Below are 13,788 nucleotides of genomic sequence, written 5' to 3'. Positions count from 1 at the left end.
TTAGCATAGACTAAGGGAGTATGCTGTTAGTTTAGGATGTTTGGTTCATTTTCTGATGGTGCATCAAAGCACGTTACCTCGAGAAAAAATAATACCTTACAAAGATACAAGTAAATATTTCTGGATCAACCAATGGGTTGATGTCCATGGGGTTTCCAGCAGTATCATTTTACAATTATTATAGTGAAGTAATTTGTTTTAGTTGTGTTTGGTTTGGTTTGGTTTAGCTGTTTATAGGACTTTGGATTAAATTATTGGCGAATTGAAAGAGAAGCAAATTACGTAGTGCGTAAAGTGAAGTCCAGTCAACAGTCAGCTGATTAAGTAAACATGTCTGCTGTGCCAAGTTTGTCAAAAGTCGATGGCATGTCACAGCTTTTCATTCTAAATAGTTTATTAGAACAATGAATTCTGTTTTTAAATATGAATAATTTGAACAGTTTACAATTACAGCACTATTTACATAGTTTTTCCTGTCTAGTGAACCATGATCTGATTGTATTAATTGAGTGATCGTTCATTGTGACATTATGGTGATGACTCAGTGTCAGTGTAATTACAATTTGTTATAAATATTTCCGTTCAACTAATTAGGCTAGTGAGTATGATAAAAATCCATCTACTAATTCCTCTTGCATGTTATAACTATAAGTCTACTTTTTTATTTTACATCTCTTGGACCCACAACTCATCAATCTGGAATGAGTTTTTTAGCCTATAACATTTAATCAAAATCTATTGATTTTTGTAATTGATATTTTCATTGTTATGTAACATTCATGTATATTGTTTTCGTTTGCTTTGGGTTGCTCCTTATTGACCATAACGTCATATTTTTAATAGCCTTATGAGCTTATGCTAGGCCTACATGAAGCAAACAATGCCTGTTTTTACCCTCAGATTGATTCCTAAAACCTTATTCAAAGCAGGTTCTGTACTAGAATCATAAATAATATTTAGCCCGTTGTATCTTTCAAATGCCCCTGCACCTATTTTTACTCTAACGATCTAACTTAGGCCTAATTTAATGTACACTTTAGTTTGATATCATCAATTTTAAGCCTACTTTTGGGGCTTAAGTTCTATGGATACTCTATACTTATAAGTTACGGGCACACTTCCATATCTGTTGGCACAAACAACCGAATGAAAATATCGATCGATATATCAATTAAATTTGATGTATTGATTATTCGATAGCCTATATCGTTTGGTTAGTTAGGTAAGGTTAACCTAACCTAACTAACCAAACGATATATCGATTTAAACAATCGAATAATCAATATATATTATTTTGTTATCTTCCAGAACATGGTAGTGTTTGAGCCAGATGAGAATAGGATGATTCCGACTGCAAGTTCGTTGGCAGAGCCCAATGTAACTCAGCCGTTCTCACCAGTCGAAGAAGAGTTGTTTTGTAAACTCATCTTGTACATTGAAATACCCAATACAAGGTGAGTTATATTCTAAATAAAATGTACTTTCACTTTCATCAAGGTCCAATTTGAACAAATCTGTTATTTACTTTGATCGACCTTTTTTAATGTAAACTTAACAAAGTGATTTTGTACAGTACTTCACTCACTAGAGTATTCTTTTAAAAATTTTCTTTAGTACCTACCGCACCTATTTATTTTTTGTAAGTTTTTTAAGAGTTCAATTAACAATCCATAGGGTCAAATCCGGTTGGCAAGATGGTAACAAGTGATGACTGTTTCCAAACTTGACTCCTTGAGGACTAAGCAATGGCTAGTAGGCCTACTCAAAACTAGACATAAAAATACATTTGGTTACCTTTATAAACTAATTCAAAAATTGTCTCTACTGTTGATTAATCAAATAATAGTTTTCTTTCCAAATAACATTAAACATTCTTGTGAAAGTAGTTTCTGGTTATAAATGTCTGGTAAGTTCCTAAGATCCTAAGTAGTTTTTTTTAGAAGTCTCAAGTGTTTTAGGTACGGTAAGTCAGTGGTTTAGTCAGTAGCGCTACGGAATTTGGGCACATGACAGATTCACCCTTGTACTGTTACCAGCTCACCTCTTGCTTTGCTGAATAAATCCAAGCAGAGGCCTGTGTGTATTATGTGGACGGGTACATTGCATGTAAAAAAGCTTTCAAATTGCTTCAAAATGGCTTAAAATCAAAGTTATTTAATTTACTTTCACTCGGTTAATTTGGAATGTTTCAGGATTCGAGCATGGGACGTTATCATCCTGGTTCCGAATCTCCTTTTCCTGTTGTTTCTGGCTTTTCGATTCAATCGAGCCAGACTCAAACTGCGAGCCACAAGCAGTCCAATATTTTTTGCGTTCTATGGATTGGTAAGTCAGTTGTTAAATGTTCTTAGTTGTGTTACATCACTCCGCAATGTGTGCCTTCTGTGATTTCACAAAACTTAGCATTTCTTTTTTACTGAGGACTTATTAGAATAGTAATCATATTATCTTAAAGTTTTATCAATGTTTTTACCCAAATATGAGTGAAGGATAAGTATAGAATGTTGTAAGATGATCTGTGTAGCTGTGTTAATGGCTAAGCTCAGCTTTTTCATCATTCAGTTGATCATTTATTTAAAGCCCAATGATTTGGGTCCAGTTCCACACCACAACTTTTTGAGTACTTTAACCATTTAACTACCCAGTTTAAGAGTACGGTACATAGAAGGAATGGTACCGGTACCAAAAAGTTTTCTCTAAGAACTTTCTTTAAAAATGCAATAAGTAATTGGTAGCGTACCTTTTTACCTACTTGCTTGGTTACCGGTAGTTTAGATTATTATAGACAGGTTAACCTATGGTTAGCATATGTCCAATGAAGCTGGTTTCTGCCAAGCACTTATTCTTTCTTATGTCCTATGAAGTTTATGGTCTATGTAATTGTAGGCCTAGCCTTCATATTTCCATCAAGCTGTTGAATGTCTGAATCCATGCTGTATGTTGGTGTTATAGGTGCTAGTGAACGTTACAATCAGCGTCGTCCGCTGTTTGGTCTCTATGAGCGTCAACGCAGCGGCCATTGTCGGAGGTTATGTTGACACATTCCTCTGGATCACAGTCAGGTTCTTCTTACTCTCTACAGAGATGAGTGTTGTCATATTCGGCCTAGCCTTTGGTAAGTAACACTAATTTTCATGTCTAGTATTGCTCGTCAATTAGGCCTAATAAAATGTAACTGGGCAATTTGTTTAAAATTACCTGTTTATTAGTTTTAATTCGTTTATTTTAGGTTATTTTGTTAAGTTATAATATGTTTTTATTTTATGACGTTAGCACATATTGACATAGCCTATTTAACAAAAATAAAAGCCAAAAAATAAAATTTCTTGTTCTTCTCCTCTATAATAGCTTAAATTAAAAAGTAGCAAATCAAATATCTGTGCAATCGTTTTTAACCTTACTAATGCTTTCAACTTCCGTGAACCCAAGTTGAAGTTGACACTGTTTATGGTTATTAGTTAGCGTTCCCTTAATAATGAAAGTCTAAGGAACCCCTGACTATTATTGCAGTTTTTCCCATCTATGTTCCTAGGCCACCTTGACAGCCGTAGCAGTATACGCTACGTTCTGTTAGCAACCTCACTACTCTCGTTGGCGTTCTCCATCAGTCAAGGGGCGCTGGAGGTGTTTGCACCTGACGAGAGTTTCAGGATACATTCCAAAGACTTTAACATCTTCGGCCACGGAGGCATGCTGTTTTGGTTCTCCAGTTCTGTAGTCTTTTCATTGGTGAGTGATTTAACCATTTTAAACTCAATGGATTAAGTGATTTAGTCAAAATTTCTTATTGTGTTTTTCTTATTGTGTCAGTATTTGGAACTTAAAGGGGAAAAGATTGTTAACTATTAGTAAAAAATTAAAGCGCTATGATTGTGGTAAGCAACTCTTTAATCTGTCTGGACCTCTTCTTAAAGCTGCAAGCTGCTAGATTGCTCTTGAATATGATTGATTCTGGACTTGGCCACCATTAAAAATTGATAAAATCCAAACCCTGATCATAAAATGTTGATAACTTCTTTTTTAAATAAAGATGGAAATCAATAATTAACTATAGTTTTTTTTGTCTGCAAATGGTAGCCATAAGAGTTTTAGCTGATATGTAGAGCGTCATTCTATTTGCTAAATTTAAGGACGAAGAAACTTTAAAAAAATTGAGCAGTTTACAGTCTTGCAATACCTAACTTTCAATATTTAAAAAAAGTAAATTTGTCTACTTCATGGTGTATGTTGTTTTTCTGAATCACTGATGATAAATTATATATAAGGTTACATTACCTTGATCGCCAAGTGATCCTTGTAAGTCCAAAAAATAGGATTACGCGCGTTTCGAAGTCAAAGCGTCATTGTCAAATCGTACAAAAAATGGTTTAGAAAGTTTTTGTACGATTTGACAATGACGCTTTGACGTCAAAACGCGCGTAATCCTATTTTTTGGACTTACAAGGATCACTTGGCGATCAAGGTAATGTAACCTTATATATAAATTTGTCTAGTTAACCTTTTAAATTAATTAACTTGTTGGACAATTAACATGATGGTTGTAATCATCTGTTTATCTTGTCTTAAGCCTATCTTATCTTGTCTTTCCGGTTTGTTTCAGATATACATTGTTATTTTGATACTTCCTTGGACAAGACTTAGAGAAAGGTTAAACCTTCCTAGTAAGTAGAATGTATTTGAACTGTTACTTTGTATAAACTAACGTGCTAAAACACTTATAACTAAAGTTATATAGCCAAAAAACACTTCAGTAAAGCCCGCTTATTCGGCACCCAATGGTCCGGGTGTAGTAAAAGTCTAAAAGAACTTTGTCTAATGCTTTCCAAGCCATATTCCGTATTGGGCAGATTCGGGAGCAAATGACAGATGTTGATCGCACTCTGTATTTTGAGTGTTGGAAGTATTTGATTTCAATTATTTAATTTTCCCCCATTTTATATTGTAATTAAAACAAGAATAATAGGCTGCCAGTGAACTATTTCCTGTTGACACTGTAATTAGAGGTATTTTTGCCGATCTGGCAGTAACAGCTGTTGTTAGAATACTTTCTGTAACCTGTGGTGAGATAATTTTATCCTAATTATTCTATGAAATTTTAGGGGGGGAAACGCTTCCCCGTTTTAATTCATACGGATTCAACCCACAATATATAGAGTATTTTGGTCTCTCACATACTTGGGAAATTGGGACACATAGAATCAGTGTTTCAATAGAATATCATGTATGTTACCTTGTTTCAGCCAAGAAGTCTTTCTACCTGTACATCCTGTTCCTTGCGCTCCTCAACATTGCACAGTCCGCTGGTAGTGGGATGTTGTTCTACGGAGTGCGAGAGGGGCTCTGTGTGGTGGACATCACCACTTGCGTATACTTCACGTTGTTCACACCCCTCGTCTATCATACGTTCCTTAGCGAGTTCTTTGGGTGAGTTTAAATGTAGTTGTACCCACGTATGTCGTGAAAGGTGTGGTTAATAAAACATGTTTTTGGTAGTTTATAGTTTATCAATCAAAATCATGAATGAAGAGGTTGAAAATAACTATTCACATTATAATCATTGGTTCTGTCAAACAACCTTAACCCTCTCAATTAATCACCTCAGTAGGCCTATTTGCTCTCTCCGACCAGCTCAGGATTGTAATTGAAAATTATCAAACAATCCATTATTCTGTATGGATAAGTTACTGATTTTATCAGTAAACTTTGATTTAAAAGCGCATTCCATTGGCTCCATTGCCATTTACTTTTTCAATATTTATACCACGTCAAACAAAAATGTTACCGAATACATAGAAATGTAGGAAAAATGCTGCAGGAATAAGCTTAAGCTTAAGTACAACAAATCACTCAAAGCTCAAATACACTCAGTAAATATTTCAACATACAATTTTATTTTGATAAATAACGGTTTTTAAAAGTTCATACAACACAGTAATGCAACGGATAAATGTGTAATAAACTAAATACGCTGAAAAATTATAAAATGATACTGTGCAGTACGGTCACATGACTATAAGAAATAGTTGACCTAACAGAGGTAGGTATTTTGTACTTCTTTGCAATGGAACCAATAACTGAAGGAAAACATTGATTATTATGGAGAGAAACTTAATTTGTGAGCAAATGACTTGATGTTTGAGGCCAACCAAACCGTCCTAAAACCCCCAACCTAACCAACTGAGGCTGAACTTTTACAAAAAATTTTGATATAAGTTTATTGCCGATTTTAACGAATCGTGAGCCTAACCTCTTTTGGGTCAAAACTATTGTTTATTTCTGAGGTAGGATCACTCTTGTTTCCTTACCCCTATTTAACTTGTAACATTAGATTTCCCCAACCTCCATATCCGGCCCAGTTGCCCAACTTTCAATGCTAACGTTGTCCCACAGAGTGTCCCAGCCGAGTATAATGTTCTCGTACAAGGCACAAGTAGATGACAACATGGAGGACGACACAGTGTCACTTCCACATCAGCAATCATTCTCTTCTCTCAAGACCGATTCAGACTACATTTATCAGGTAATAATCTCGCAAGATGTCAATTCAAGTTGACGTAAAAAAGTTGTAAGCTGTAAGGTTCTGATGTAGGCTGTCAAAATGGTGTATTGTTAAACGGAAGAGAGTTTTGTAGTCAACGTTTGTACTATGACGATAAGCATACCTCATGTGGTTCTAAGGTCCCCCCTGCCGTACTACAGTAGTTTCAAGCAGTGTGATCAATGTTAAGATTTGTTGCGTCTTTGAACAATAATTAATGAACAACGCTTGAACTATCTTGAACATTGATCAGTTTTTATTTTAAGTAATTCATATTTATAAATAGTTAGTACCTGCTCTTAATTTGTTTACAAATACCTAATTACATAGCTTGGTTATTTAGCATGCTTCATTGTTTTTGGTTTAAAAAAAATTAAGAACTTTTAAGTCCTTCAAACCAGTTTTTGTTTGTTAATTAAAGTAGATTATATTTTATATTAGCGAATTTCCCTATAGGGAAGTAGCTATTACCGTAGGTCTCATGGTAAGACTTAGGCCCGGGACCGATTTACTTTTTCATTTTGATGTCCCCAGAGGCCAAAAACACCACTCGTTCAAATTTTTATATATGTATATATATATATATATATATATATATATGTGTGTCTGTGAACACGATAACTTGAGTAATTTTTATCCGATTTTGATGAAATTTGGTTTGAAGGTGTAAGGCGGGATAAACTTGAACGAGTTCGCGATCCAGCATGATCGGACCATAGGAACAGGGTTTTATGGGGGGTTTTATGGGGTAAAAATTGGTTTTTCTCACTTTTGACCCGCAAAACACAAAATTTCCCAATTTTTCTCTAAACCTCCTTAAAGAGCTTAAAAAAACAAACAATTCAGTATATCAAAGTGTTTTTGTACGGATACTGGTTACGGAGAAAACTAAAAAAATGGTAAATTTAAAATTCCCATGTTATTCTTATGGAGAATATTGTAAAATGTGTAGTTTGCTTGTTTATGGATATCTTTTGATCAAACTTAGCAAATATATTCATTTTATACTAAGCAATAATTATTTTACTTAAAACACACACTTTATTAGTTTCCTTGTAGCAGCAAACCTAGGTACTCGTTAAACCTAATGTTATTTAAATAAATCAATTGAAAATCAATTCAGCCAAATGGAAATTCGCTTAGGCGTCAGGTTTGCTGCGGCGGGGGTATTTGGATCTTAAAAAGCTGTATCTAATAAGTAGGTTTCATCACTTAGTGTAAATATTATCATTTTTGTAGGTTGCAATTTTTGTTTTTAGTTTGCATGGTAATCAATGTGGTATCAAGTAGACTTAGATTTAGCTACAAAACTTGATTAAGTGCAAAAGTTATTCAACCCCCCTCTCCTCCCACAAAAATGTTCATGAGATTTTATCAGTTTTGATAAAAGCACTATTAGGTCTTAATTCTTAATGATGGAAAATGGTCTATAATATTAAAGACAAGTTTTAATTTACTCATTGATACAATTATAGATAAACATGTTTAAAATCTTATTATTACTGAAACAAAAATCTTACAAATATAAAGTATTGATCTAATGTCCAAAGATCAAATTAAATTACTACTGTACCTGTTTTGTTTTGTAGGACAGAACACTTAATACTCAGGAAATAAAATCTATTGGTGAAATATATTCTATCAGCGGAGGAAGTTTGGCACGGGAGGTAACTATTAAGTGTGACTTTTGTGTTGAGGGGACGTCACATAAAAAATACAAATGTTGTCTGTTATTAACGTCTAGTCTACATTGACTTCCCATCGTAGCCAAGCAAGCTAGTTCTAATCTTTGACAAATGTTGTGTTCTCTATTTCATCCTAGTATATGTTCACCCCAGATCCAACGATCCAACATAGTGTAGCATATGGATGGAAAGCTTATAAAATGGCACAGTTTTCAACACATTTTGCTACTTTCTTGTATACAGGGTGTACTTACACCAAAAGATTTTTGTCACACTGACTACCAATCTCCATGCATATATATAGGCTATAGATGTATATATGTGTGTCTGTGAACGCGAAAACTGAGTAATTTTCGTCCGATTCAGATAAAATTTGGTTTGAAAGTGCAAGACAGGATAAACTTAAATGAGTTCGCGAACCAGCATGATTTGACCATGGGAACAGGGTTTTACAGGAGGTTTTATGGTGTAAAAAATTATTTTTCTCATTTTTTACCCTCAAAACAAAAAATTCCCAATTTCTTTCTAGACCATTTTGAAGGGCTCAAAAACCAATTTGGATTATCAAAGTGTTTTTGTGCAGTTACTGGTTATGGAGAAATTAAAAAAAAATAATTGTAAATATAAAATTCCTATGTTATTCTTTTAGAGAATATTTTAAGTTGTAGTTTGTTTGTGGATATATTGATCAAACTTGGCAAATTTATTTATTTTATCATAAGCTTTTAATATTTTACCAAAAGACACTTTATAACCCTCCCTGTAGCAGCAAACCTAGTTACTTAATATTATTTAAATAGATTTAATTGAAAATCCAACCAAGCAAGTGAAAATTTGTTCAGTTTGCAGGTTTGCTGCGGCAGGGGTATTTGTTTACTATAGCAAGACTGATAGTCTAATAAGGGTGGGATACAGCTAAAAATAGTAGTGATTATACTAACAAAAACAATATTGGTTCCAGATTTGTAATAGCTTGCTTGGATGCGACAGGAGCTTGATGTAGACCTTAATTTACAGACAATTTTTGTTTATAACCTTAGGAAAATATCCGTTGGGTTTTCAATCCGTCATTACAGTACTAACTTTCACTCACTGGTTTTAGAGCACGCTTCCAACATTTTATACCTGTTGTTTGGTTTCAGTGATCTTTGTCTTTTTTGAAATCTTTTCCACAGTGTAAATCAGGCTCGTTTGGTTGTGGTGCGTCAATGGTGTGGTGGTTAAGTTAGGTTAAGGTAATCGTTGATTACAGTTGAGGCTGGATGTACAACTACAAGTGTTAGTAGTTAAGTCTGTTGCAGGTCTTTTTCCCCTTTGTATACTGAGCGGAAGTGTGTATGACAGTACTCACTTTGACTCATGCCAGCTCCAGCTGCTCTCTACAACAGTTTTTTGCAGGCCTGACAGTATCACTGGCCACTGAGTACTGTCTGGACAGCCAGACTATAGACCTGATGTGCTAACTCACACTAACTCATTGCACTCTATCCTGTTCACAGAGCAACAGTGTGTATGACAGTACTCACTTTGACTCTGTCATGCCAGCTGCTCTCTACAACACTTCTCTACAGAGTCCTGACAGTATCACTGGGTACAGTCTGGACAGTTAGTATAGACCTGATGGTCTGACTCACACTAACTCATTGCACTCTATCCTGTTCACAGAGCAACAGTGTGTATGACAGTACTCACTTTGACTCTGCCATGCCAGCTGCTCTCTACAACACTTCTCTACAGAGTCCTGACATATCACTGGGTACCGTCTGGACAGCCAGACTATAGACCTGATGTGCTAACTCACACTAACTCATTGCACTCTATCCTGTTCACAGAGCAACAGTGTGTATGACAGTACTCACTTTGACTCTGTCATGCCAGCTGCTCTCTACAACACTTCTCTACAGAGTCCTGACAGTATCACTGGGTACAGTCTGGACAGTCAGACTATACACCTGATGTCCTGACTCACACTAACTCATTGCACTCTATCCTGTTCACAGAGCAACAGTGTGTATGACAGTACTCACTTTGACTCTGTCATGCCAGCTGTTCTCTACAGCACTTCTCTACAGAGTCCTGACAGTATCACTGGGTACAGTCTGAACAGTTAGATATAGACCTGATGTTCTGACTCACACTAACTCATTGCACTCTATCCTGTTCACAGAGCAACAGTGTGTATGACAGTACTCACTTTGACTCTGTCATGCCAGCTGTTCTCTACAGCACTTCTCTACAGAGTCCTGACAGTATCACTGGGTACAGTCTGGACAGCCAGACTATAGACCTAATGTCCTGACTCACACTAACTCATTAAACTCTATCATGTTCACAGAGCAACAGTGTGTATGACAGTACTCACTTTGACTCTGTCATGCCAGCTGCTCTCTACTACACTTCCCTACAGAGTCCTGACAGTATCACTGGGTACAGTCTGGACAGTTAGATATAGACCTGATGGTCTGACTCACACTAACTCATTGCACTCTATCCTGTTCACAGAGCAACAGTGTGTATGACAGTACTCACTTTGACTCTGAAATGCCAGCTGCTCTCTACTACACTTCTCTACCGAGTCCTGACAGTATCACTGGGTACAGTCTGGACAGCCAGACTATAGACCTAATGTCCTGACTCACACTAACTCATTAAACTCTATCATGTTCACAGAGCAACAGTGTGTATGACAGTACTCACTTTGACTCTGTCATGCCAGCTGCTCTCTACTACACTTCCCTACAGAGTCCTGACAGTATCACTGGGTACAGTCTGGACAGTTAGATATAGACCTGATGGTCTGACTCACACTAACTCATTGCACTCTATCCTGTTCACAGAGCAACAGTGTGTATGACAGTACTCACTTTGACTCTGAAATGCCAGCTGCTCTCTACTACACTTCTCTACCGAGTCCTGACAGTATCACTGGGTACAGTCTGGACAGCCAGACTATAGACCTAATGTCCTGACTCACACTAACTCATTAAACTCTATCATGTTCACAGAGCAACAGTGTGTATGACAGTACTCACTTTGACTCTGTCATGCCAGCTGCTCTCTACAACACTTCCCTACAGAGTCCTGACAGTATCACTGGGTACAGTCTGGACAGTTAGATATAGACCTGATGGTCTGACTCACACTAACTCATTGCACTCTATCCTGTTCACAGAGCAACAGTGTGTATGACAGTACTCACTTTTACTCTGAAATGCCAGCTGCTCTCTACTACACTTCTCTACCGAGTCCTGACAGTATCACTGGGTACAGTCTGGACAGCCAGACTATAGACCTAATGTCCTGACTCACACTAACTCATTAAACTCTATCATGTTCACAGAGCAACAGTGTGTATAACAGTACTCACTTTGACTCTGTCATGCCAGCTGCTCTCTACTACACTTCTCTACCGAGTCCTGACAGTATCACTGGGTACAGTCTGGACAGTTAGATATAGACCTGATGGTCTGACTCACACTAACTCATTGCACTCTATCCTGTTCACAGAGCAACAGTGTGTATGACAGTACTCACTTTTACTCTGAAATGCCAGCTGCTCTCTACTACACTTCTCTACCGAGTCCTGACAGTATCACTGGGTACAGTCTGGACAGCCAGACTATAGACCTAATGTCCTGACTCACACTAACTCATTAAACTCTATCATGTTCACAGAGCAACAGTGTGTATGACAGTACTCACTTTGACTCTGTCATGCCAGCTGCTCTCTACAACACTTCCCTACAGAGTCCTGACAGTATCACTGGGTACAGTCTGGACAGTTAGATAAAGACCTGATGGTCTGACTCACACTAACTCATTGCACTCTATCCTGTTCACAGAGCAACAGTGTGTATGACAGTACTCACTTTGACTCTGTCATGCCAGCTGCTCTCTACTACACTTCTCTACCGAGTCCTGACAGTATCACTGGGTACAGTCTGGACAGTTAGATATAGACCTGATGGTCTGACTCACACTAACTCATTGCACTCTATCCTGTTCACAGAGCAACAGTGTGTATAACAGTACTCACTTTGACTCTGTCATGAAAGCTGCTCTCTACTACACTTTTCTACAGAGTCCTGACAGTATCACTGGGTACAGTCTGGACAGTTAGATAAAGACCTGATGGTCTGACTCACACTAACTCATTGCACTCTATCCTGTTCACAGAGCAACAGTGTGTATGACAGTACTCACTTTGACTCTGTCATGCCAGCTGCTCTCTACTACACTTCTCTACCGAGTCCTGACAGTATCACTGGGTACAGTCTGGACAGTTAGATATAGACCTGATGGTCTGACTCACACTAACTCATTGCACTCTATCCTGTTCACAGAGCAACAGTGTGTATGACAGTACTCACTTTGACTCTGTCATGCCAGCTGCTCTCTACAACACTTCTCTACCGAGTCCTGACAGTATCACTGGGTACAGTCTGGACAGTTAGATAAAGACCTGATGGTCTGACTCACACTAACTCATTGCACTCTATCCTGTTCACAGAGCAACAGTGTGTATGACAGTACTCACTTTGACTCTGTCATGCCAGCTGCTCTCTACTACACTTCTCTACCGAGTCCTGACAGTATCACTGGGTACAGTCTGGACAGTTAGATATAGACCTGATGGTCTGACTCACACTAACTCATTGCACTCTATCCTGTTCACAGAGCAACAGTGTGTATGACAGTACTCACTTTGACTCTGTCATGCCAGCTGCTCTCTACTACACTTCTCTACCGAGTCCTGACAGTATCACTGGGTACAGTCTGGACAGTTAGATATAGACCTGATGGTCTGACTCACACTAACTCATTGCACTCTATCCTGTTCACAGAGCAACAGTGTGTATGACAATACTCACTTTGACTCTGTCATGCCAGCTGCTCTCTACTACACTTCTCTACCGAGTCCTGACAGTATCACTGGGTACAGTCTGGACAGTTAGATATAGACCTGATGGTCTGACTCACACTAACTCATTGCACTCTATCCTGTTCACAGAGCAACAGTGTGTATGACAGTACTCACTTTGACTCTGTCATGCCAGCTGCTCTCTACTACACTTCTCTACCGAGTCCTGACAGTATCACTGGGTACAGTCTGGACAGTTAGATAAAGACCTGATGGTCTGACTCACACTAACTCATTGCACTCTATCCTGTTCACAGAGCAACAGTGTGTATGACAGTACTCACTTTGACTCTGTCATGCCAGCTGCTCTCTACTACACTTCTCTACCGAGTCCTGACAGTATCACTGGGTACAGTCTGGACAGTTAGATATAGACCTGATGGTCTGACTCACACTAACTCATTGCACTCTATCCTGTTCACAGAGCAACAGTGTGTATGACAGTACTCACTTTGACTCTGTCATGCCAGCTGCTCTCTACAACACTTCTCTACCGAGTCCTGACAGTATCACTGGGTACAGTCTGGACAGTTAGATAAAGACCTGATGGTCTGACTCACACTAACTCATTGCACTCTATCCTGTTCACAGAGCAACAGTGTGTATGACAGTACTCACTTTGACTCTGTCATGCCAGCTGCTCT

General features: G+C 37.7%; 1 protein-coding gene across 1 annotated transcript; it reads left to right on the top strand.

Moving 5' to 3' along the window:
* The first annotated feature begins 310 nt into the window (after nucleotides 1-310).
* On the top strand, nucleotides 311-10,187 carry LOC128996578 (transmembrane protein adipocyte-associated 1 homolog). The gene is made up of 10 exons (XM_054421972.1): nucleotides 311-598; nucleotides 1,309-1,454; nucleotides 2,193-2,325; nucleotides 2,953-3,115; nucleotides 3,533-3,729; nucleotides 4,601-4,661; nucleotides 5,241-5,424; nucleotides 6,391-6,520; nucleotides 9,723-9,828; nucleotides 10,102-10,187. Exons 2-10 carry the CDS (start codon nucleotides 1,312-1,314, stop codon nucleotides 10,185-10,187), a joined length of 1,203 nt encoding a protein of 400 aa, XP_054277947.1. The 5' UTR covers nucleotides 311-598; nucleotides 1,309-1,311.
* Nucleotides 10,188-13,788: the final 3,601 nt, after the last annotated feature.

This window comes from Macrosteles quadrilineatus, unplaced genomic scaffold, assembly GCF_028750875.1.
Source record: "Macrosteles quadrilineatus isolate MER2022 unplaced genomic scaffold, UCM_ALF_1.0 Scaffold_6__1_contigs__length_79288215, whole genome shotgun sequence".
Classification (NCBI taxonomy): Eukaryota; Metazoa; Arthropoda; class Insecta; order Hemiptera; family Cicadellidae; genus Macrosteles; species Macrosteles quadrilineatus.
Note: the sequence above shows the minus strand (reverse complement) of the source record. Positions and strands in the feature narration are given on the sequence as shown.

Excerpts from the sequence above, each read along its gene's own strand:
- LOC128996578 (XM_054421972.1), top strand. The coding sequence starts at position 1,312 with ATGGTAGTGTTTGAGCCAGATGAGAATAGGATGATTCCGACTGCAAGT. Across the intron at positions 3,116-3,532 it reads CATATTCGGCCTAGCCTTTG|GCCACCTTGACAGCCGTAGC; the intron begins GTAAGTAACACT and ends CTATGTTCCTAG. Across the intron at positions 6,521-9,722 it reads ATTCAGACTACATTTATCAG|AGCAACAGTGTGTATGACAG; the intron begins GTAATAATCTCG and ends TCCTGTTCACAG.